The sequence below is a fragment of the Uranotaenia lowii genome, unplaced genomic scaffold (genome assembly GCF_029784155.1).
Source record: "Uranotaenia lowii strain MFRU-FL unplaced genomic scaffold, ASM2978415v1 HiC_scaffold_90, whole genome shotgun sequence".
NCBI classification, from domain to species: domain Eukaryota; kingdom Metazoa; phylum Arthropoda; class Insecta; order Diptera; family Culicidae; genus Uranotaenia; species Uranotaenia lowii.
The window spans coordinates 3,752-28,140 of NW_026598867.1; the positions used below are offsets into that span (position 1 = coordinate 3,752).

The following is a 24,389-nucleotide window of genomic DNA, read 5'->3' on the forward strand; positions in this document are numbered from 1 at the left end:
CCTTCGAAAATCAGTATTTAAAAAGATTAGAAGTGAGGGGGGGGGGGTAATTATCAGCGTTACGTAATTTTCATAGGGAGGTACGTCGAAGCGTTACGATTTGTGACGTACGGGGGGGAGGGGGTCAAAAAAGTGCATTTTTTGCGTTACGTAATTTATGGATGTCGCCTTATTTACATTCGTAGTGTGTTGTTAGGCCTAAGCTTTTTCTTCTCTCCCAAAACTTTACTGGTGGTGTTCGTGGTGGAGATGTTAGGTGGTTTGTACGATAAAGATGCGTCCGATGTTCGTTTACACCTGTTATTGTTTCATGTGAAAACGGGTGACAAAATTCGATAATATGGCTACTTTATGCGGCTCGCCAGTCCGACTAATTTAAAAGTCTGCCGATTTAATAGAGCGGCTAAATTCTCGCGCTCGCGCAACATAAATCTTGCAAAAGTTGCTGGCGGACAACAAACGGTTCAAAGCGATCGCTGAAACAACATGTTGTTTGTATGTCCAGTACTCACGTCACCGCGGCGCGACATTTACACTATGAAGATCACAATTGGCCACTTTGAATTATACATTGTTTGAAAGGCGATACTTTTCTTATTGCAAAACTGGATGGAACGCAGTGCTGTGTGCGGATTTCGGGTGAATTTTCGAGTTCATTCGAATCACGCAGGGACTTCGACAAGGCTTTTGTCATTTACGCATGAAGTTCAACCCATGATGCCTCTAGATATGGTGGTCTTACTTTGGCAAAAAATAGACGAGGGTTGGATGCGGAGGAGGAGCCGAAATTTGACAGCTGGCTGTTCGGCTGGCTGCTGGCTGGCTGGGATGCCAGGTGCTCTGATTTTTTGTAAAACACGAAGTTTTGCAAGATATTGCTTAGACAAAGATTTCGCCTTGATTTTTGCAAATATAATTCATAGAATCGAAACAAAATCTTCCGGCTGAGCTCCGGGCTGGTAAGCAAAGCTGGAAGAAGTTGGACCTATAAACGACGGTGCCAGCTTTGTCGGTAGCGGTGAGTAACAGGAGTAACATTAATTTTGCATTACTTATGACAAATTTATGCTTATTCAACACTTTTGACGTAGAATTACGTCTTACGGCAACACTATAGGGGGGCAAATTGAAATTCGCGAACGGATCTCGCGTCACGAAAAACGCCTCTTTCAAAGACATCTTTTCCGAACAACATTTTGGGTCGGCTATGTGTTGGTACACCAATACTAATAACGCGCTAATACAAATTGGTGCGCAAAACACCCGAGCGAAAAAAACCCCGATCGTCGACCCAAACTGCACTAGATGCGAAGTTATAAAAGAGCAATGATTGCGACGCCCCGGTTTTATTCGGTTTTTGGGCCTTCTCCGATGCGGTGCCATCGGGCTGTTGTTGCTGCCAAACATATGCTGCTGCTGCTCATCCTGTGATGCTGTAGTCCAGTATCTGCTGCTACTGCTGTAGCTACCTCGCCTTGCTCCAGCCCCTGCGTGAGTTACTGCTGCTGCATCGTTCCATTACAGCCCCGATTGCCGCCTTTGTACGAACATGCGGATCTGGTCAAAGCATCAGCAGCGTTTGACTCGCGCTCGTGAATATTAATAAAACTCAAAAGAAAGCGTTTTTAGAAGCAGCTATCAAAAAGGAAAATTGCGATTTTTGCTTAATTTTCCAAATAATGTAAATCAAACATAGCAGTTCTTTACAATATCCGCATCCGGGCTGTACCGGATTCGTCTCAGAATTATCATCGAAAAACAAAATTTTACACCTAAAATCAATTTCCCGTGCTGTTAAACTCTCATGTGCAAACTTTCATTTCAGTCTGATACATTATCATGACAACCTTTTATAAAATTTAATATTTGCTCATCCCTTAATACTCCCTTGTACAAACCGGACATTTCAAATCGCAATAATGAAAACAAACAGAAATACCAACAATAGCAAAAACAGCAGAAGGTGAATACAAAAACAAGATATTTTGAATTGTAAAATGGTATTCGTTGTTTTCAACATGTATTGTACTTCCTTGAGTAACTAATAAGTAATCAAACCTACTATTGCTCGCATTTTAGTCAAATATTTCAATTGATTTAATTTTTTCGGCAAATTTAGAATTCATTGGTTGCCAATTTCAACGTATCTACTCCACAATTCAAACATTTTCTGCTGTTTTATGTTTGCTTGTACTTTTTAAACTTAGTCGATGTGTTAACAATCTACATATTTACTAACTTTTCATTAACCTAAAAGCTAATTAAACGTTAAAAAACAGCATTGAAAAATAAATTTTGGCAAATTTTTTACAGTCTCTTGACATAATTTTGTTTCCAACAAACGGCATCTCACTATCACGGACATCGAATTGGAAGAATAAGCGGACTTTCCCTAGCTAGGAAATGTTGATTACAATGGTGTTGCAAGTTCCTGATTCTTCCCACAGCTGCTGCTTCCTGGTCCTGCCCTAGCCCTTTCTGCTAGCCCTGCCTGCTGCTGCTGGTGTCGAGATGTTCGGAAGATCTTGTTCCTTAGCTCCTGCCACTGCGTTGCTGCTGCCTGAATCGGCAACAGTGTTCGAAACTCCCATTGCTGAATGGCCTCTACCGTTCTCATTCGGTCCAGTTCCTGCGGATTTCAATTGCCCGGCATGTGGTGTTCTGTGGAAATGCCCGCTTTTCCTGTCTCCGAAAGGTTTTCCCAACTAAAAAGCGGCTAAACGGGTAGCTTTGTATGGAGTCAGGAAAGCGTGCATTTTTAAACATCTTACACCGCGCAAATCGTCTACCTCAGCCCCTTCTCTTCCTACCTACGGCAGACTGGAGGTTTTCTCAATTGAGTTGTAGTATGGAAATTCAAATGCTGATTGTGACCTGGTCCTTTTTCGGACTATTATATGGATGAGGAAAGTTAGTTAATCTTTTCTATTATAAATTATAATGAATGAATGCATAAACAATGTTTGGTATTCAAATATAAAAGAAATCGATTTATTAATTTCACATACTGGTGTGAAAGGCTACTAAATTGGTTGAAAGCAAGGGGCCGATGTCACTATAAACCTACTTATCATATTTGTCAGATTAATACCATAACATAAACTTACGCATTCCTCAATATACGCAATAAAATTAAATTCATTGAATTAAAAGTCAAAATGCTCAAATTTTCACTTCAACAGTAATGTGTTTTGAATTTTTAACTTATAATTAGATCATACAAATTTCTATTGTCCTGCTGCGTATTAAAAACAATGGGTAAATGATGTGTAAAATAAAATACGATTTAATTATTCAGCCACAACGTATGATCTTTATTTCTCAAATAAAATTATGTGACATAAGATGTAATTCTACGTAAATCTTGTGGTCGTGTCTTGTACACAACCTCTTCAACTTTTTTTCTTTCAAGAGCTATCTAGAAGCAGCAGAAAGTCATCGAATCGGATGGTAACATGGCGAGGCGTTACATTCCATCGTCCGAGAAGCGCCCTCCTGCAGGAACATCCGATCTTCATCGAGATGAAAAAGCTGCTTCAGGAGGACCCCCGTCTGTTGCCATCGCTGCTCCAGAAGATCCAATCGAGTAATCCGGATCTGATAGGTAGCATTTGGGAAAATCAGATGAAGTTTTTGGCACTTTTGAATGATGGGACCGATGAGCTGAAATAGGAAAATAGGCGCAACGTTAGGCGCCTGAGCAGCATGACGATAAGTCCGATGAGTGGGTTGGGGAATCAGTTCGATCCACTGCAGACTGTTGATTGTCCGGAATGGATTGAGTCCCTGAAAGATTCTGCTGGTGATGCTGTCCAATTGCTATAGTCATCCTCAAGTGCAGCAAAGCTCCAGCTCAGCGCTGCTCGTGGGTGGTGGTGAAGGTAGATTAACTGAATATGTTAATATTGAAAAAGGAGTATTTACATGATGCAACAGTTATTTGAAAAAAAAAATTTCGAACCATAAAATCGTTTATCATTTAATCATGAAAATTATCAATAGCAGAATTTATAGCATTCCTTTAGCAGAACCGATTTACTTTTATTTTCACCCAACACTTTTCGATTGGAGGGAAACATAATAGCTCTTTGAATAAGGTAACAAGAATAAGGAACAAGCAACATCCGGTTTAGGGTTTTGGTTGTTTGTTCCACCCTTTAAGATCCTTTCTATCATAGCGGCCAATGAAAAGTTTTTCTTTTTCGGAACATACGGATAGACCGAACTGTATTGTAATTTTATTATAAAAAAGTGTTTAGAATACAAATTAATTCATTAAATTTACTCATATCATTGCTTTTTTCCGAAAACTCAATTTAAATATAATAAAATAAACTAAACCCCAGTACGGTTTTAAATCTTTTGATCTTTCGTTTACGATTGGCTTGTGCACATACACACTTTTTTGCCATCTGATTTTTTATCTCTAACACCTGGCATCCCTGGACCCCTTTTTTCGTAAACACTACAGCCAGCTGTCAAAACTTTTTTCAATATGGCGGAATGGCGATTAGGCATATGAGATCACCATACTAGAGCCATCATGGTTCAACCTGGCGCTAGAAGGTGTTATTCGACGAATGGGACGAAATGCGGGGCACGATTTTCAACAGTCAACTTATCTGGTTTGCCGACGGCATTGATATAGTCGGCAGATCATCTGCGACGGTGGAGGAGATCTACTGCAAATTGAAAAGCGAAGTATAAATGATAATAAACACGTTCAAGACGAAATATATGCATGCCTGCGGGTTCGAAACCGGCCGAGCAAGCTTGTCCGGCAACAACAAAGTCACGATCGACGGTGATAAGCTGGAAAAAGTCAAAGACTTTGTTTATCTCGGCTCGAAGGTGACGCGGATATTTCTTAAAGAGGACCTGTGCACACTCGGAGTATTCAAGCGACAAGTGTTAAGAACCATCTTTGGCGGCGAATATATGCCGAACCCAGTATCTAGAAAGTGGCAAAGACTTGAAGTATACGCTGGGTAGGACATGTTGCAAGAATGCCGGACGACTTTCCTACAAAGCAGGTGTTCGCTACGAATCCGATAGGTAACAGACCAGCATGGGCGCAACGGGCGAGGTGGTTAGACCAAGTAGAGCGTGATCTAGCGAATGTGGGATCTCCGAGAAATCGGATAACGGAATCAATACTGATGTTATGAAATCGCTGGGTATATCTTTGTACCTGACAATAATCACCTACAAAGGTGATGGAAAGAATGAGAGAAACATGAGGTATCATGAATTTTTCGAAAAAGATACAACGGCTCACCGGCAGGATTTGAACCTGCAATCTCCACTTCAGTACAACGGCGCATTAGCCAATTTCACCACGATGAACGTGATGAAATCGGCGAACACGAGCAGTCGAGCTCTGCCGATCAACTGCTGGACCTTCTATCGAAACACTATGTTTATCTCGCATGTGATCTTTCCCACTGCCGGTGAGCCGTTGTATCTTTTTCGAAAAATTCAATTCATTTACGGCTTATGTTCTTTCGTTCTTTGATACCTCATGTTTCTCTCATTCTTTCCATCGCCTACGAAAATGTGGACAACGGAGTTATTTGGATCAATTATGTTCACCACGTTATGTCGTGAGACGGAATACCAAGTAAATAACATACAAGTTTCAATGTGACACTTTGATGCCAGACCCTTTTCTAGTTTCCCATATTTCATATCCTGATTTGTTTCCTTTAGTATCCCGAATAAAGTGAACTTTTCCGGGTACGTTATTCATCTACAAAAAGTGTTTCTACTTACTCTGTTCACAGGCCTTCGATGAACTCCCGCGAAATGATTGAGGACTGCATTTGATATAACACTTGCGCTATCGTTGAACCGTGAATCCGATCTCCTAAAATTTAAAGTAAAAAATTAGTATAAATACACTTCAAATTACATCATAATTAGCTTCGAACCTGTGTTCACTTCTCCGCCGGTCCACGTCTTCCCATTCGTCCCGAGAGTCAGGTCCTTTGCCGTTCCCATTCCGGTACTGGTAGAGATCCCGCTCGCTGTTGGCACCGATGCTTCGTCGATTCTGCGGATGGTTGTTGTACTGCTGTGGTTGTTGCGACGATTGCTGCTGCTGCTGCTGATAACTGTTGATGTGATTGGACGAGTGACCGTTGTTGTTGTTCAGATGGTGCTGATTCGGGTTACTTTCGTCCCATTCGGTGAGGTCCAGCTGGCTATGCCGATAATGTGCAGGAGCATGATTCTGCCGGGGGTAGTCCGATTGGTAGTACTCCTGGTGTTGTGAAGGTGGGAAATGTTAGGTTTGAATTACAAATATAGAACACATCCAATAAGATATAATTGAGGATATGATGTATGTAACTGAAACAGCCCTAAATTTACATTATTCACATCAATCGTCACACTCCGGTAAGTATACTTCTTTCCTAGTTGCGTGATTGATGTGTAATTTGGTTAAACCTGTTTTCCACGAATAAATCACTTGTTCGTGATTATTGGTTCCCCTACGTCTGTTAGGAGAAAAGGTTTCAGACACTCCAGTCTATGCTTAGCTTGGCTCACAGCTCATTTCTCAGAGCTAGTGAATATTGATACAAAACGATCCAATTCTACTAGTAATAAGGCATGGCCAGCAGCATAAAGTGGCCTTGGTCATTGGTAAGTTTTCTTTCGCATTCATTTTAATCGCGGAAACAACGTGTATGATTAGTAGCGTCGGTCTTAATTACGCACCACACATTCGAAATGGTGAAAGTCGCTCGAAAAAAAACATAACATAAACATTGGAGTTTCCTAAGCGATCCGTAAAAGTCGTGAATAGTTTGCAATGATAAATTCAATTATATAACTCCGATGCAAGAGAGAGAGGCACGTTTGAATTGCTGAAAGTTCCATTTCTGATTCAGAAAACCCATAGAATAGCCTGGGGAACTGATGAAGCTCTCTGTAATGTTGTCTCAATATGACATACATGGTTATAAATCAAATCGCTCTGCATCATTCCAAAAGCGATAATTCAAAATCACCCGCACTGTAGATCAGGTAAGTAAGTGACTCGTCGAGTTTACTGGGTAAAACTGCATCCATGTATAGAGCAAATGTTACAATCTTGTTATTTAATCGGTGCGGACCGCTTTGGACTTGAATATGTGGTAAAGGTTCAGGTACTGACTTACCTTCATCGAGTGCGTTGAAATGCTTGGTGCAATCGGTACTCGTTCTCTGTAGCCTGATACGGGGCTGTCCTGATCTGAACCGGGTGATCGCTATAAATAGTCGTTCGAAAGAATGAACAAGAGATAGAAAAAATAAGTTTTGTTGTACATGTCAGGCACTGCCTGGAAATTAATTAGGTGAGGCTCGAAACTCTAGTTTTTGTGCCCCCTACGCACGAATTATGAAAACAACCTCAAAGCAGCGCATCGGGTCGTTATTTGGAAAGATAGCTTTTCAGCTTTTAATTTCCTAGAACTGATTCAAACTAGTCGTAATTCAGAAAAGTAGACACATCCAGGATTTTTTAACTACCCTCTTCAGATCCTAAACTTGGAAACTAGTAAAACTACCTCTGGTACTCCTAGGTCTTGTAAACATTATGTGACAAAAATCATGAAAACAAAGTTATACACTATTGCGCATAGTTCATTGAAACAATGTTCCAGAGTTTTTAGAGATTTTTATTATTAGGTATATTCATGTATTTTTTTTACGTCAGCAGATAGTGGCCTAGACGATAGCATCCTTGTCTTCTAAGCCAACGATTATGAGATCAAATCCCGGTCTTAGAACAACTTGGCACACGTAGTATTATGAAGGTTGGTGGTATTAACTGTTTAACAGTGGTTAAGACTGTTATGAAAGAAAAAAATCTATTGTATTTTTAAAATGGTGGGGTGTCGTGGGTCATCAAATCCGAATTTATCAAAATAACAGTTTATGAGTTGACCCATAACTGTAATTTCATAATTCGTTTCGTTATTTTAAAGCAGGTTAAGCTGTTTTGTAATCCTGGAACAAGTTTAGCTTCGTGTTCAATATGTGAAAATCGGAACAGAATGGTAAGTATTTTCTTAGATATTATTTAGTTGTGCTGGTGCTAGTCATAAAACTTTGCTCGGTCCAAGAGCTTCGAGGTGTATTCCACGTCATCCTCCAGATATTATTCCGGAAAAATCGGACCAGACCGGATTTGTCGAACGGAGAATGGAGGATTCAGTGACCATGGTGGCTCGGAAGAACGCGAAGCCGAATTGCCAGCCTGGTAAAGAAAGGACTTAACAATTTTTTAAACACGATGATACATTCCAAGAATAAATTTCGCGTGAGCTTTCATTGTGTCTTTTTAAACATCTTAAGAATTCACAGAAAACTGCTGCAAAAGTTATCAAAAAAAAAACTTTAAAATTTTTAATTCACATATAGAATATGTTGTCCATGCTACAGATATTCTAAATGGAAAGAAGATGCGACTAGTTTAAGTCAATTTTTGTATTTTTTTTTTGTGATAAAACTGTTTGTTTAAATTTTGTTTTATTTATACGACGTAATGAAAGCTCACGCGAGATATACAAGGTAAAAGTATCTGAATTAAAAATCAATTTATGAATGAAATTAGTTTTTTTATTTTTATTGAAGAAACCAATTAAACCAACTAGCATGTACAGTACCGTTCATAATTGTATAGAAATTGAAAACACGCGCTCTGTCATTTTGAATTTCAACTTCCATAACTTTTTCCTGTGATGATATTTTTTGATCAAATTTTCAGTGAAAGATAGATAAACTATCTCACTATCATAACACCAAATTTGAGCTTTCTAAAGATTGTGTAGCCAGAGATAGAGTAATTCTACGAAAATCGGACTTTTTGGAACTTTACCATTCAAAATGCCATATCTCAGAAACTACGCAATGTTTATTATTGAAATTTTGCTGAGTGATTGTTGAAATAACATGTTAACATGTCTTAAGCTTTTGAAAAGATCTAAAGATGGGATCAAAAGTTACGTGATGTACAATATTTCAGGCATGAACCTAACAATGCGATTTCTATAGAATTGTAACGGATAGATGATCAGCGGCTAGACCAGCCAAGGCAAGGTACTCTAAGAGTACGGAACCTCAGAGCCGGCTGGCTACTGGGTAACCAAGGACTTTACGGATAAAATACAGAAATCGGAAATTTCATGTTACTATGTTTGCTTTTATTAATGTTTTTATGTGGCGTGTTGTCTGTGTGTATAAACAATGTTCTGTGTCTTGTGTGGCGTGTAAACTCTCACTAACCGTGGGTTTGCTGCTGCTGTTGCTGTTCTGTCGCGACGTCGCAGTTCCGGAAATCCAGTTCCGGAAGCAGGAGGGCCGTCAATGTATTGGCGTATTGACGGGGTGCCGAAACCGTCGGCGCCAGCGGGCGTTGCTGGACTCGGTCGTTGCAGGCGTCTTCCTTCGTTGGCGTTTGATCGGCCTGCCCACGAGAGTGCCCCGTATCCGGACAGGCCGAGAAGGGAAGTCCTCCTTAGAATTTAGAGTTCCGCAGAACCCGAGGACGATGATGCTGGTCTTTTACGTTTAGGCGCGAGACCACTAAGGGTCTGCGGGCCGATCCGTGTAGCAGTAGAACACTTATTTCTTGGGTGAAATCCTTGGATGTTCACGAACACTGTAAGGGAACCGACTTAACTCACGGACGCCTGATTTAGAAGAGAGCGAATTTTCCTGAAGCAAGCTTCCTTTTCGCCTTCCATGTTCTCTTTTTCTTTCCTGCTTTTCCTCCTCTGTGAATTGACAGCAGCCAACAGTAAAATGTAGCCTACTGTGGTGCTATCTTGTTGTGAGACTCGACAAGGAACATGAATTTTCTAGAGCTAAATATACAATACTACAAAAATGAAAACAGAAATCAAACGATTTGTAACCAACCGGTTACACTATCCACCACTCCAATGAAAAAATGTGAAAATACGAAGTGTTTTGCATTTTTTTATTTCCAGAACAATCCTTCGCATTTATCGAATTGTGGCAGACATATTACATTTAAAACGACAAAGCATAATTTATTTTTTCATGTTTGCAATGCATCTTAAGAGCTAAACTTGCATAAAATAATAAATAAAAACAAACTTCAATTCAACGTGCACTGAAAATTAAAATTACTTTAAGACTATGGTGAATAAATAAATAAATAATTAATAAACAAGCCAAAATTTAAATAAACGTGCACGAATCATTAAAAGTATCTTACAACTAGAGAATAATAAATTAACATGAATATCACAGATCATATTTGAAAACGCACATTAAATAAAAATCCAAACGTGGTAATAAATAACACACAACAGGTTAAATTCATTTAAACGTGCATCACAAATATAATCTAAAACTATTCACTTAACTTATATCACTATTGTAATTAGATGCACAACCAAACTTTCATTTTCCACTTTATTTGTTTCACCAAAATCAACATAATTTTAATTCAACAAGCACTAGTGTTAAAAAAAAAAACAATTTAAAATAAATTAAAATACTTATCACTATGTTGCGCAACACTTAAACGATCGATCGTACTAAATGACTGTTACGACAAAAATAATTTAATAAACTAATAATTACAGTACCCTATAAATAATAAGTATATACAGCACCCTATTCGAAGATCAGATCACTTTTAAAATGATCCTCACGAGCGGGCAAATCGTTGGCGGGCAATATTTATCTCACTGATCGGATTTTGACCGATCTGTCAGTCAGAATATCCCAATGCGTGTTTGTTTATCTACTAGCATATTTTTGTTGAAACCTTTATTTTAAGTAGGTGGTTTATGCTTTTACAAGCTGTATTGCATCGCTATGCTGAGGTGAGTTTTTCTATTTGATTAGGACGTGTCAGGGTACGATTTTTTTTTCTAATTTTAGGTTGACGATCATCTTCAAAGTTGGTGGCATTTACTGCTGCCCAATAAACTCTTTTGTCCCCAAAAGAGATATGCAGCTAAATGTAAAATTTTACCAGAACACCGTTTTAATATCTTTGCAGCGAAAGATGAAATAGGTGAGTACATTAAATATTCAATTACCATCTTAGAATGGTTAAAGTGATTATTCTTTTGATCAGTTTCAGAGCTGGCCAGTGCTCGTAGGGTAATCCCTTCACGCTCACACTACCTACCACCGCACCATGGAAGAGCCACGACGGGTTTCCTCTTCCATCGTCGACGGTTGCCTGTGCCGTTATGAGTTCCCGGATTGATTCTCCAGGTAATGTAATTTAGCAATTTTAATAACATTTTCTTTATTGTGTGACTTGACACCCGCTTTGACTTAACGACTAGCTAAGTTCTCTAAACTCTAGTCTCATGCGTGGGTGTGTCAAGGCCTAGATAGCCGATTCCTTATTAATTTGTTTGTGTTTTTCTTTTTCACAGGATTTCTATGAAGTCGCGCCACCGACTCAACGTTGACTTTACAATTCTTGCAGGCCGTGGCGTACAAAGCCATAAAGCCACTCGAATTAAAAGCCAAGTTGGTCCGTGCTTTTTCAACTTCAATGAAAAACCCTTTGAACCTAAAAAGAACAAACATGTATAAAATTTAATAAATATCACAAAATAAATAAACATTTATATCACAGCATTTTTTTATATCACATTCCGAATTCAATAAACCTATTCCAAGCCGTTTTTTTTTAAATTTAATTAATGAAGTGTGCATAAGTGCTTAAGCATGTTATGATTTCTTTCGAACTTTGGAAGATTTGGCCTTTTTGAAGTAGGGTTCCAAGCGAGCATCTACAAGACACTCAATCATTCGCATCATTTCTTCCTCTAACTTGTTGTAGCTCTCAGGCTCTATGGTTCTGTAACCGGAAGTGCTTGAATCGTAATGGTTTTTGTTGGGAGGGTTATGTTTCAGGTAACACCCTTCACTTCCGGATCCCGATCTTGAATTCGACTTATTGTGTTGGGTTAATTTACTAGAGGGTTCAGATAAATCAGAATAGGAGTCATAATTTAGCGAATTGGAATCATAATGTGAATGTGTAAGTTTGGGGTAATTAACCGAAGGTTCATGTTTCTGGTACTTACAAGTGGCGATGATAGGCAGATGTCTAGTTTCTGCATCTTTGCACAGGACCTGAAGATCCTGATGTAAAGCTTGTATGAGCTTCCGACTTCTTACCAGATCGATCGGCCAAAGTTTTCCCTGGGATTTCATCGCGCTCCATATGGCCAGTGATGATTCCAAGTCGGCAGCTAACGATCCAACCGGGTAATTGGGATGCGATGAGTTTACCGGACACGGCATTTCCGCAGACTCATCGCTGTCCGAATCATCAGCGTCGTAGTCCGTCGATTGAAATTCCACCGGCACATATTTCACTTTAACTTTAATTCTTTTTCGTTTCACCATTCTTGTTTTGTTTATGTGATCGGCAGTTTGACAATTTGCTATGTGCTGCAAAGACTACAGGTGTGGGTTAAAAGTGTTGCCATAATATTCGATTAAAAAAAAACATGTAAAATAAAATTATGCTCTGCTACAACATTAACACTCAACATAGATTTTATCTAAGCACGCGAACAACCAAAACCATCGAATTCTTCGATGAGAAAAATGGTTTTAGAAACGGATTAAAGTCCTTCTTCTGGTCGGGACCTTGTACAAACACAAAACATCGTATCAAGCACTTTTTAACACTAAATTGATGGGTGTACGGCGACAGCCATTCGTGGATCGCACGAATCCCTGCCACCTCCCGTCAGAAAAAATCCTTAGATTTTTGTATTCTACGCGGTCGTCTCTTGGTTACCTTTCGCGGACTTTTAGTTGGGCGCCATTTGTAACGGATAGATGATCAGCGGCTAGACCAGCCAAGGCAAGGTACTCTAAGAGTACGGAACCTCAGAGCCGGCTGGCTACTGGGTAACCAAGGACTTTACGGATAAAATACAGAAATCGGAAATTTCATGTTACTATGTTTGCTTTTATTAATGTTTTTATGTGGCGTGTTGTCTGTGTGTATAAACAATGTTCTGTGTCTTGTGTGGCGTGTAAACTCTCACTAACCGTGGGTTTGCTGCTGCTGTTGCTGTTCTGTCGCGACGTCGCAGTTCCGGAAATCCAGTTCCGGAAGCAGGAGGGCCGTCAATGTATTGGCGTATTGACGGGGTGCCGAAACCGTCGGCGCCAGCGGGCGTTGCTGGACTCGGTCGTTGCAGGCGTCTTCCTTCGTTGGCGTTTGATCGGCCTGCCCACGAGAGTGCCCCGTATCCGGACAGGCCGAGAAGGGAAGTCCTCCTTAGAATTTAGAGTTCCGCAGAACCCGAGGACGATGATGCTGGTCTTTTACGTTTAGGCGCGAGACCACTAAGGGTCTGCGGGCCGATCCGTGTAGCAGTAGAACACTTATTTCTTGGGTGAAATCCTTGGATGTTCACGAACACTGTAAGGGAACCGACTTAACTCACGGACGCCTGATTTAGAAGAGAGCGAATTTTCCTGAAGCAAGCTTCCTTTTCGCCTTCCATGTTCTCTTTTTCTTTCCTGCTTTTCCTCCTCTGTGAATTGACAGCAGCCAGCAGTAAAATGTAGCCTACTGTGGTGCTATCTTGTTGTGAGACTCGACAAGGAACATGAATTTTCTAGAGCTAAATATACACTCAGAAAAATCCTATTAGGTATGCCATAAGATTCTCTTATGAAGTGGCGCCATAAGAAAAATTAATGAAATTCATAAGATTTTCTTATGACGCGAATGAATTCTTCAGATGAACACCTACATCAATGAAAGGTTGTTGATTTTCATAAGAGGGTCTTATGGAAACAGGAAATTTCATGTCTAATAAGAATTATCCAAAATATTTGATGTTGAATAGTTTCAATTTATTTTTTGACAAATTTGCTTGGAATTGCATCATTGGTGACCAACAGCTTCATGAGCAGCACATCAACACCCGGTGAAGTTTTTTTTCGCCGTATCTTGTCCTTAAATTTGGTGCTTTTAGCCAGTCAACATACTGAAAAGTAAACGAAAAATGTTTTTGAGTTTACAAATATATTGAACGTCTACAATAAATAAACTGCAACTTACCATTTAGAAGATCAAAATCAAATGAAATTGTTAAGAAAAAGCAGTAACTTTACAACTGGTGACTGCATGTGCTTTTGTTTAACAACGATGACATAGATGACTGATGGAATGAATGTGTTCATTATTTTTCACAATGCCGTTTTTTCTATTTCTCATAAGAACTTCGTATGAAAATTGAAAGAATTTCATAAGACTCTTATGAAGAACAATTTTGCACTCTAAAAAGCGGTTCATAAGACGCATCTTATGAACATTATAATAAGAATTTGCCTGAGTGTACAATACTACAAAAATGAAAACAGAAATCAAACGATTTGTAACCAGCCGGTTACAGAATTTTGGACGAATGTTTTCATAGGAAAATCATATTTTGTGTTCAACAACCAGGAAATCTATTTCAATAAAAAAATATAAATAATTTTGTGAGATTCTGATTTCAAAACACAAATGGATAATTTATTCATTTTTTTCATTTCTTCATTGCTTCTGTTGGACGTTTTTTGACTGATTTGCGGATGGAAAATGTATTGTTCTCATCAATCGTCCAAAATTCTATAGAAATCGCATTGTTAAGGTTCATGCCTGAAATATTGTACATCGCGCTACTTTTAATCCCGTCGATAGAACTTTTCAAAAACTTCAGGCATGTTGACATCAAAAACGTTGCGCAGTTTCTGAGATATTGCAGTTTGAATGGTAAAAGTCAAAAAGTCCGATTTTCGTAGAATTACTCTATCTTTGGCCGCACAAACTTTGGAAAGCTCAAATTTTGTGTTATGATAGTGAGATAGTAGATCTGTTATTATTATTTAATATTTTGCTAAGTAAATGCGAAAAAGGCAAAATTCACCTTTTTGATAGGTGAATGAAAAAAAGGTAAAATTTACCGAGAAAGAAGGGTGGAAAAATCACTTGGCTCCTTGAAAAACTTTATCTTTTTTTTTTGTTTTCTTTGTTATAGTTTTATTTTATTTTTACTAAGAGATGAGAAAATACTTTTATTGAATCATTTTAACAAAAAGGTAAACAAAACAATTTTCAATTGGAACATTTTTTCATCCAACACAGTATTAAATAAACTTGTACATGTTTTAACCTGCAAAAAATTTGAACAAGTTATTTCTACTGAATTGACATGACTTATAACGTAATGTAAATTCCCAAATGTCATTATGAATTTATCATAACATAACATAACATTGAAATGTCCTTTGCAAAGTGATGGAATGTGAGGAATGGGTAATGAAACTTGTCATTTGTTTGTATGAATATTAAGCAATTCAAAAGGATTCACTTGTAAATAAAATCTATGAATCTTATTTTTTTTAATTAACAAGTTTTTACCTTAAAAGTACGAGAAATGTTCACCCATAGAAGAGGTTGCAAAAATCCAATGCCTATTTAGCACATCTCTGTGCCGATAATGCGCTGAAATGTGCACTGTGCCGAAGATGATATGTTTGAAAAACCGTAACTGGCATAAGGACTCGGCTCCCAACCAAAACGATGCATGACCACTACATTCAAGCGAAACAAGAAAAACATTTTATGGGATTTCCTTCCTATTGGATAATTCATCCCAGAAACAAGAAAATAAAAATATAAACTACAGCGCCCGTAGGGAGAGTCGAACTCAAATCACCAATTATATCGTCTTGCAAGTCCGACAGCCTAACCAGTGTGCTAGTAGAGCTTCATGAAGGACGAGGGCTATTTGTCATAGGCTTTCTGCCACCGATCTATCAGAAAAAAAACGCACGACGGAGGCTTCCCGGCGTTTGGCCTCCTTTCAAGGTATTCCTTTGTTTTGCGTTGGAAACGGGAAAGGGAACGGGAGTGAAGGAAACGGGAAACCCATTGAATGAGAACTGTGCTTTGCTTACTGCCTGCTATTACATACACACGCTACATATACACAGCTGCTAAAGCCGGGCAGCTTGGCCGGTGTGGTTGTTTGCCGTTGAATTGAAGCAATGTTTTTGTTGTTGCTTTTGCTACATACACACGCACAGCTTAGCCGTGGTTGTTTGCCCATGGATTGAATTGAAGCAATGTTTTTTTTGTTGCTTTTACTGCATACACACGCACAGCTTGGCCGTGGTTGTTTGCCGGTTGATTGAAGGGATTGAATTAGAAGGATGTTTTTGTTGTTGCTTTTGCTACATTCACACGCACAGTGCTCGGTTCGCTGGCTGCCTGGTGTTGGCGGGTATTTATTTCCATCCTTCTTCGTCTTGTGATGCGATAGGGAGGGACGTGAAAGCGTTTTTATTTTGTTTCTTTCAGACATACGCAATTCGGTTAACTTGGGAGATTAATGCCGGTGGGAGCAAATCGAATCAGCACCGGTCGCGTTATCTTCTTGTACCAAAGATGCTATGTAATTGACTACACGCCATTGGCACAGAGGCTGAATTTTGGGTGTACAAGATCTCATGAAACTTCAAAAACACAGTTAAAATTTCAGACCTTGAAAAACTTTAAATACTGGGCACCACTTACTGAGCTATTGACATTTTTAAGTTCTGACGATAAAATTCAAATAAAACTTAATTTTGAGTCAATATGAAACTAATAAGTTATTTCCAGTGAAATTATGATTCTTGCACAATAAAAGTAAGTTTCAGAGCCAAAAATGTTGAAATCATACTTTTTGCCACACGCTCTTTTTTTTTTAAACTCAAAATTAAGTAGTTTTGGTTCAAAACAGCACTTTGGTGGCCGCCCTCAACTTTGAGTTTGACTGGGCAATAGCAAAATTAAGTTCTGATAGGCATACTCAGTACTAAGTTCGGCAGCCGAACTTGAATTTATCCTTTTTTTTTCGAAGGTAGCTTATTTTCAGGGAATTAAAGGATGATTAAAATTTGTTGTACCCGGATGTTGCTGTTCCGGTACATTGCATTGCAATTACAGAGCGGTGGAAAATTTTGACACTCCCGGTCAAAGAAAACTTCTGGATGTTACTTCCCACGGGAAGTAAACAACATCCGGAAGTTTCCGGACATTCCAAGCCGCTCACCATATGATGACAATGACGGACAGAATTTTACGCTGACACGGTGAACATGCATTTCATTATGAATTTCCTTCATAGTCTTCCGGTAATTGTTCCGGAACGACAAAATTTTGCGACGTGTTCGTTAGTTGCTGTTCCGGTTCGGACTGAACTCGCTAAGTGTTTTCAGTCCAACAAAGAGAGTTCAATTTTTAGTTCATAAGGTCGAACTCAGCGTTAATCCCTCGCCGAAGGAAAAAAAAGGGATCAATTTTGAGTTCGTAGTTCGAACTCCGTTTTGATCCATCGCAAGGAGGAAAAATGGTACTTAACTTTAAGTTCATAGAATCGAACTATGTTTTGAACCCCGGTCATACTTAATTTTGAGTTAAAAAAAAGAGCGTGCAGGTTTGTTTTGGAAATAGGATCACTGTCTACATTCACCAGTGAGCCGAAATAGAAAAGGTCTTCGACTATCTCCAGTTTGTGTTTTGTTACCTTGTTTTATTATGCAAAACAAGGCTTATATAATTGATAGAAAAAATAAACTAATATTTGCCACGAAATCGATGCAAACTCACATAAATGTTTTTTGATGTCGTATTTAACCTTTCTTTGTGGTTAGGGTCTATATGAGCCAAACTGTACTTTCTCGACGCAAACGGTTAAAGCTAGATGCATGAAATTTTCGGACTTTCCTAAAATGAAAAGCTCTACAATTTCTCATTTTTAGATTTTTGAATAGGGTTACCAGAGTCACCCAGCAAAAAAAAGACAATTAGCCGGTTAGGGTCATATAGACCCGTAATATTGTTTTGGTTACAAAATCAAAACTACTTAACCGATTCCCGCTTTCATGAACTATACCATTTTGAAATCCTTCATTTGTCTGCTATCAGAAACTTCTTAAAAAATTAAGTCTTTAAAGTCATAAAGTCTTTTGATTTATGTGAATTCACATAGATTAAGAGCACATATTGAAACAATAAAAGTGCTTGGTTTTACAGACCACAGCTGGTTATTTGAAAAGTTCATAAAAAAAAGCCGCAGTTCCCGTTGATATAAGCTTCCGCGGCTTGACCGGATCGGCTAATATGTTTGCTGAATTCTTCGAAAGTGTATACTCTCCACCTAGTATTGGCACAGACAGCAGTTACCTCGCAAAGCTTGAGTCCTACGACATAAACTTGCCCTTTGCCGTACTTTTCCGTTCAGGATATCTAGAGAAGCTGACAGCAGTTGACCCAACGAAAGGATCTGGTCCTGACGGCATTCTTCCTGCGCTTCGAAAATATTGCGCAGCATCTATAGCTGCCCCGATTTGCAGTATCTTAAATCGATCACCTAATGAAAGGACGTTTCTCAGTGCTTGGAAGGACGCAGCAATTTCTCCGATTTATAAATCATGCAACCCAGCAAACATTGAAGGAGGTATATCGCAAGAACAACAGAATTATTCAAACAATTATACCAGATGAAAAGATTGTATAAAACTTACCAAAATAGCATATAGCTTAGACTAGTTCACTTTTCGGCTTTTTTCGCAGATCAAAGCCGGACTTATATGGGTTGTTCCTCATGCATTTTCAAGTATTTCTGCCAATTTTGAGATCATTTGAACTAATCTCTGTTCTGCGCAATGAGTTTTTGTGAAAAAAGTCGATTTTTCTTGAAAATATTCTTATGAGAGTTCTAGCGAGCCACTGTTATTACAATACGGTAACTTTATGTTGCATGGTGGTTGATATTATAATCATTTTTATGAATCTGTTCTAGATAATCGTTCAAAACAAACCGAATAAATTTTAAAAATCATAAACTACCAACTTGTACAGAAATTTTACTTACAAGTTGAGGGTTAAAAATCTGTAGTAAATCAGAAAAAAATATGTTTCACAAAATCTTTTTTTGTAAAGCTAGCCCTTTTTATTACCTTTCTATTGATGTAATAAATATACAAATTGGTTGTATAGCGGTCAAGTTATTTAAAGATGTTTGCAACAAATTTGATTTGATAAAATATTTTTCATTCAAGTTTGCTCCACACCAACTTGTGCACAAGAAAGGATATTTTATTGAATCAAGTACCCCATGACGGGGCGAGGAGTTAGAAAAAGCGCGCGCTTTGATCAAGTTGTAAGTAAGTCATCTTGATGCCACGTTTTTCATGTTGCATGAAGCTAAAACTTGAATAGGAACACAACTATGATTTAAAAACTGATGCATAATTATTTGAATAACTTTGCTCCTATTCTTGCGATAATTACATTTTAAGCATCAAATGAATGGTAATAAACAGGACTATCTTAATAAAAAAAGATTTTGTTAAACATATTTTTTTCTGATTTACTACAGATTTTTAACTCTCAACTTGTAAGTAAAATTTCTGTACAAGTTGATAGTTTATGATTTTTTTAATTTTTTCGGTTTGTTTTGAACGATTACGTAGAACAGATTCATAAAAATGGTTGTAATATCAACCACCATGCATCATAAAATTATCGTTTAATATTAACAGTGGCTTGCTAGAACTCTCATAAGAATATTTTCAAGAAAAATCGACTTTTTTCACAAAAACTCATTGCGCAGAACAGAGATTAGTTCAAAAGATCTCAAATTTGGCAGAAATACTTGAAAATGCATGAGGAACAACCCATATGAGTCCGGCTTTGATCTGCAAAAAAAAAAAACGAAAAGTGAACTAATCTAATATAGCTACAAAAATGGAGCCGATATATCTACAATGACAAGATTCCAACGATTCGATTACCCCACAAAATGCAAAATATACGATTTTAAGTAATTTGAGTAAAACGAAAAAAAATCTCCCCGACCGAGATTTGAACTCCAATCCTCCGAGTTCGCAGTCCGCTATCTTACCACGATCCGACTCCGATGCCGATGCCGGATAGAGTTTCAATCGATGGACCGCCCATTTATCGTAAATCAGTTCACGCAAATCGTATATGTCGAATTAGCATATTCCCAACTTTTTGGAGACTTATTTACGAATTGACTAAACTGCTATCCGACTGAACTATTTTTGGGCAAAGCTTGTCGTTAATGAATGATAGAAAATACTCAATATTAACTTGTTTACGATGGTTATTGTAAATGCCTTAATATTCGATTTGGATTATCATTTCTATTACAATTTCATGTTAGCTGGGAATGCGCGTCACGTCGAAAACTACCGCCCAATCTCAATCCTGAATTCATTTTCAAATTTTTTTGAAGTTTTAATGCACGAGCGATTGTATGCTGCCATAAAACCTCTCATTACAGGCATGGGTTCGAAAAGAAACGGTCTACGGTGACGAATTTGATGTGTTACGTTAGTTTCCTGAGTAACAGTCTGGAGGAAGATTGTCAAGTGGATTCAGTCTATATTGACTTTGCAAAAGCGTTTGACCGTGTCCCGCACAGAATTCACCTTGCGAAGATGGATCGCCTAAGTTTTCCAGCTTGGTCACTTGATTGGATTGCTTCATATCTTTTGCACCGACAGGCTTTCACAAAAATTAGGAATTCACTATCACGAACTTTCGACACCCTATTTCGAGTACCGCAGGAAAATCCCCTTGGACCCCTTCATAGTTTTCGTGAATGACCTATGTAATACTTTTCAATCCGACACTGTGCTTTATGTTGATGACCTGAAGCAGCTGTTTAGAAGATTCAGCAGTGCCGTTGAATGTCTTGCCTTACAAAACGACATCGGCAGATTAGAAGACTGGTGCCGCTTAAATGGAATGACGGCAAACGCCAAAAAATGTAAGATAGTCAACTTCACTCGTGCACGTAACACAGTCAACTTCGAATATTAACTCTCGTGATCAACATTGGAGAATGTCAAGTCGATTCTCGACCTGGGAGTGAAAATTGACAACAAACTAACATTTGCTGAGCACATCGTGCTGACGACCGCGAAAGAATTTGCTGCATCAGGAATTTTGCGTCGTAGCACGAACTTCGACGACGTCTATGCTCTGAAAGCAGTGTACCGCTCTTCGGTTCGTCGCATTATGGAATACGCCGCTCAGATGTGGGCCCCTACTCAGAGTACACACTGCTACCGTACCGACTTGAACGTGTCTAGCGAAGCTTTGTTAGGTACGCTCTCCGACGCCTTCCTTGGAACGAACCACTTCGACTTCCGCCGTACGAGCAAAGGTGTGCTCTGATAAGCATTGCTTCTCTCGAGAAGCGTCTTACCGAGCTACAACAAGCATTTATTTTTGATGTCTTAACTAATCGTGTTGACTCTGCTTACGTAGGTACTTGAACGCGTCAACCTTTACATATCAACGAGGACACTACGACAACGTCAGTTTTTCTGGATACCTTTTCACCGTACCGCCGTATGGCCGAAATCATCCCATAGATAAATGTTGTGAACGTTTCAACTCAGTGTACCATCTTTTTAATTTTGATATGTGTAAATGTAGATTTAAATTAGGATAAAGCAGTATTTTCAGTTTGAAGGTAAGTTATAGTCTGGACGGTATTCCAATCAAAGATGAACTGAATAAATAAAAAAGATTTATGTTCAGTTAAATTCAATTCCACCCGATAGTGATAAATCAATTATGAGGAGACTGATAGGGTGACCAATTCTAGTATTGAATCATAGAATTTCAACATATTAAAGACCAAATCTGATGAAAATATCACAAAAAATAAGTCAGTTTCTATTGGTTTTCATGTTTTATTAGATTAAATAATTTTTCGACCCAGTTTTATAAACATCAGCTAATTATTCAGTAAAAAATGAAGAAAATCAATGATTTTTAATTTTACTTGTATTTCCATTTATGACATAAGAAATAAGAAACCATAAATTTTTATTATCTACTTTAAGTGAATCTTTAAATCAGCCAAAGTTTAGCTGTTATAAAGAAATTTCATTATTCGAACCGGGATGCTCAGCATTTTCGTTCAAAAACACCGTCTTTTTTTTTGGACATTTTGTCTTTCGACTCTATTTTCAGACGCCATAAAAATTATAATGATTTTTTTTTCTTCGTAAATAGATAGTAAACATGTAGACGAATTCGAATAGGTTCAGTAGTTTTCAAGATACAGCCAAAACAGTAATTCGGGTCCATATGACCCCAACCGGCTAATTGCCCTTTTTTAAAACTGCAACGGAAGGTCAAGGTTTCTTTATCCGTGTATGATGCCCTGATCCACATCATTTCTTTACGTTTACGAAAATGCGTCAGGTGAACGTTGTAACCGTGCAAAAGTCTTCCTTCGAAAATGACTCCAATTTCAGTCCAGGACAGCTGAGCTACTGTTCAATGTACAACACCTCAAGCATCGCGCATCCAGAAACATACATTTTTTAACGAAATGTTCTCCAAGCTTTGGTCTTGATCGAGTCTAGATAAAAGCGGGCAAAACAGAATGTTAAAAAAATATCTGGATTAAACTCAATGAACATTTAATGTAAAAAAATAGTCTTTTCCCTTATGATTTGGCAAATAATGTCACACAAAAGTCCTCCTACATCTCGTTAGGTCATTTTTGTTCACTTAATGATTTCATCAGGGTAACCAAAAATTCGTATCTACATGTCTCGATTTTGCCACTATTCCCTATTCCCAATTCGTCACTCCCAAATACATATTTGTATGTTAAATTTTTGATGGGTACAGTACATTTACATAACTTATGAAAATAATAATTATTTAGCCGTGAAATAACAGATGCAATTCGTTGATCACTGAAGTGTGATATTCAAATTCCAGCATGACCATCTGTATTTTGTGTTAAACAAACCAAATGGAAACGATAACTGTGAACTTGAAAATGCAACCCACCCTCCAATAAAATCTACATATAAGTAAATAAATAAAAATAATAAAAAAATAAAAAATAATGTGCTCTTACATCGTACTGGGGATAAGAACTGCGATGACTGTTGCCGGAATAGTGCGAAGGCGCATGCGGGGTTTGCGGGGGCGGTGGCGGTGAGTAGCTATCCCGATTCGTGGGACTCCGCTGCACGTGTGTGTATGATGATGTTGTTGTGTGTTCAAGTGCACGTGATTGTTGTTGTTCAGGGATGACGATGTAACGCGAGGGAGGTCAGGAGATCCACGCCGCAGCCGTGAATGAGCCATCGAAGGGTAAAATGAAAACAAAAAACAATAACAAGGAAGGGAAAAGTGTTATTGACATTGCGTAATCTTTGTTGGTGCCTTTGCTGTAACAGAGAGGTTTAAAATGAAACAACCGAAACAGAATAAGAAACAAAAAACAGAAAAAAAAAATAAAAACACTGCAAGTTAAAGGTAGGTACATTCAACAAGTAGGGCATAAGCGCACCATTCATTCAACAAGCGGTCAAGCGGCAAGCAAGCGATCTATTTATGGTTTTCCAATCCGTCCGTCTGTCTATCGGCTAGCCTATCGACACTTGTCATCACATTTGTTACGACGATGACGACGAAGACTGAAATGCTAACGGAATTTGATACGCCGGAGAACTGATTTAATTACGCGGTCACTATCGACAAGGACCACGCGATGCACCGCAACCAAGCTCATGGTTAAGCATTTTTTTTCCCTCCCGATGCGGTTGGTTTCGAATGCGTGGTTAATTTTGGTGCGCTCTGCTGATGCTCGGTGAAGGAGACGATTAATTATAGCGAATTTGGAGCATTTCACCGAAAATAGACAGTCTATAAGACATGTTTTTTCAAAAATGATAGTCAAGATAGGCAAAATAGGAACTTTTTTTTATCCTAAGCATCTTTCTTATACATTTGCCGAATGAAGGATATTATCCGTAGGTTTTAGAGAAATCACTTCATCCTTACACGGCCACATCTGGTGGCCGGTAGAAGTTACAGATGTCAAAAATCATCTGTTTAAAATCATATTGAAAGAACATTTATCATCAGTTTAAAAAAAATTTAATATACATAAATTTAATCGAAAATTCTTATCCTTATTTCAGTAGAGAACAGTATAAAGTTCAAACCTTCAATTTAGGGAATAATAGCTTTTTCTCAAGTATTTTAATGATTTTTAAATTTAAAAAATCTTTTTTTTTTTTTCAAAACCAAATTCGGCATCATGCCGCCTGTACATAATTTTTCTCGTTGAATTATTCGATAATAAAAAGTGTGTTTTGCTTTATAAAATAGTCTTAAAAGATTATTTTGTAAAAACAATATTAAAACTTTGAACATTTAACTTTGGGCTTTTTGATAGATAGCTAACTTCTAAACGCTGCTTTTCTTAGACTGAAAAGCTATAACAATAAAACGGTGAATTATAAGCACCCAGCAAACCATT

The 24,389-nt window shown here is 38.2% G+C and overlaps 1 protein-coding gene and 1 long non-coding RNA gene across 6 annotated transcripts in view; one reads left to right on the top strand and one right to left on the bottom strand.

Moving 5' to 3' along the window:
• Positions 1-5,714: 5,714 nt before the first annotated feature.
• The window catches only part of LOC129760962 (regulator of nonsense transcripts 1-like), an 87,170-nt gene continuing 68,495 nt past the window's right edge, over positions 5,715-24,389 (bottom strand). For 3 of the 5 annotated variants that reach the window (XM_055758643.1, XM_055758645.1, XM_055758642.1), the window contains 4 exons: positions 22,977-23,087; positions 7,167-7,256; positions 5,931-6,262; positions 5,715-5,866 (listed from right to left, as the gene is read on the bottom strand). In XM_055758643.1, coding sequence (XP_055614618.1) covers positions 5,746-5,866; positions 5,931-6,262; positions 7,167-7,256; positions 22,977-23,087 — 654 coding nt within the window. In that variant the 3' untranslated portion in view covers positions 5,715-5,745. The remainder of the gene's footprint in view (positions 5,867-5,930; positions 6,263-7,166; positions 7,257-22,976; positions 23,088-24,389) is intronic. The other 2 variants (XM_055758647.1, XM_055758644.1) reach the window with 1 other exon arrangement.
• Positions 10,749-11,603, top strand: LOC129760963 (uncharacterized). The gene is made up of 4 exons (XR_008740414.1): positions 10,749-10,850; positions 10,909-11,044; positions 11,108-11,250; positions 11,418-11,603. It is a non-coding gene; the product is annotated as an uncharacterized LOC129760963 (long non-coding RNA).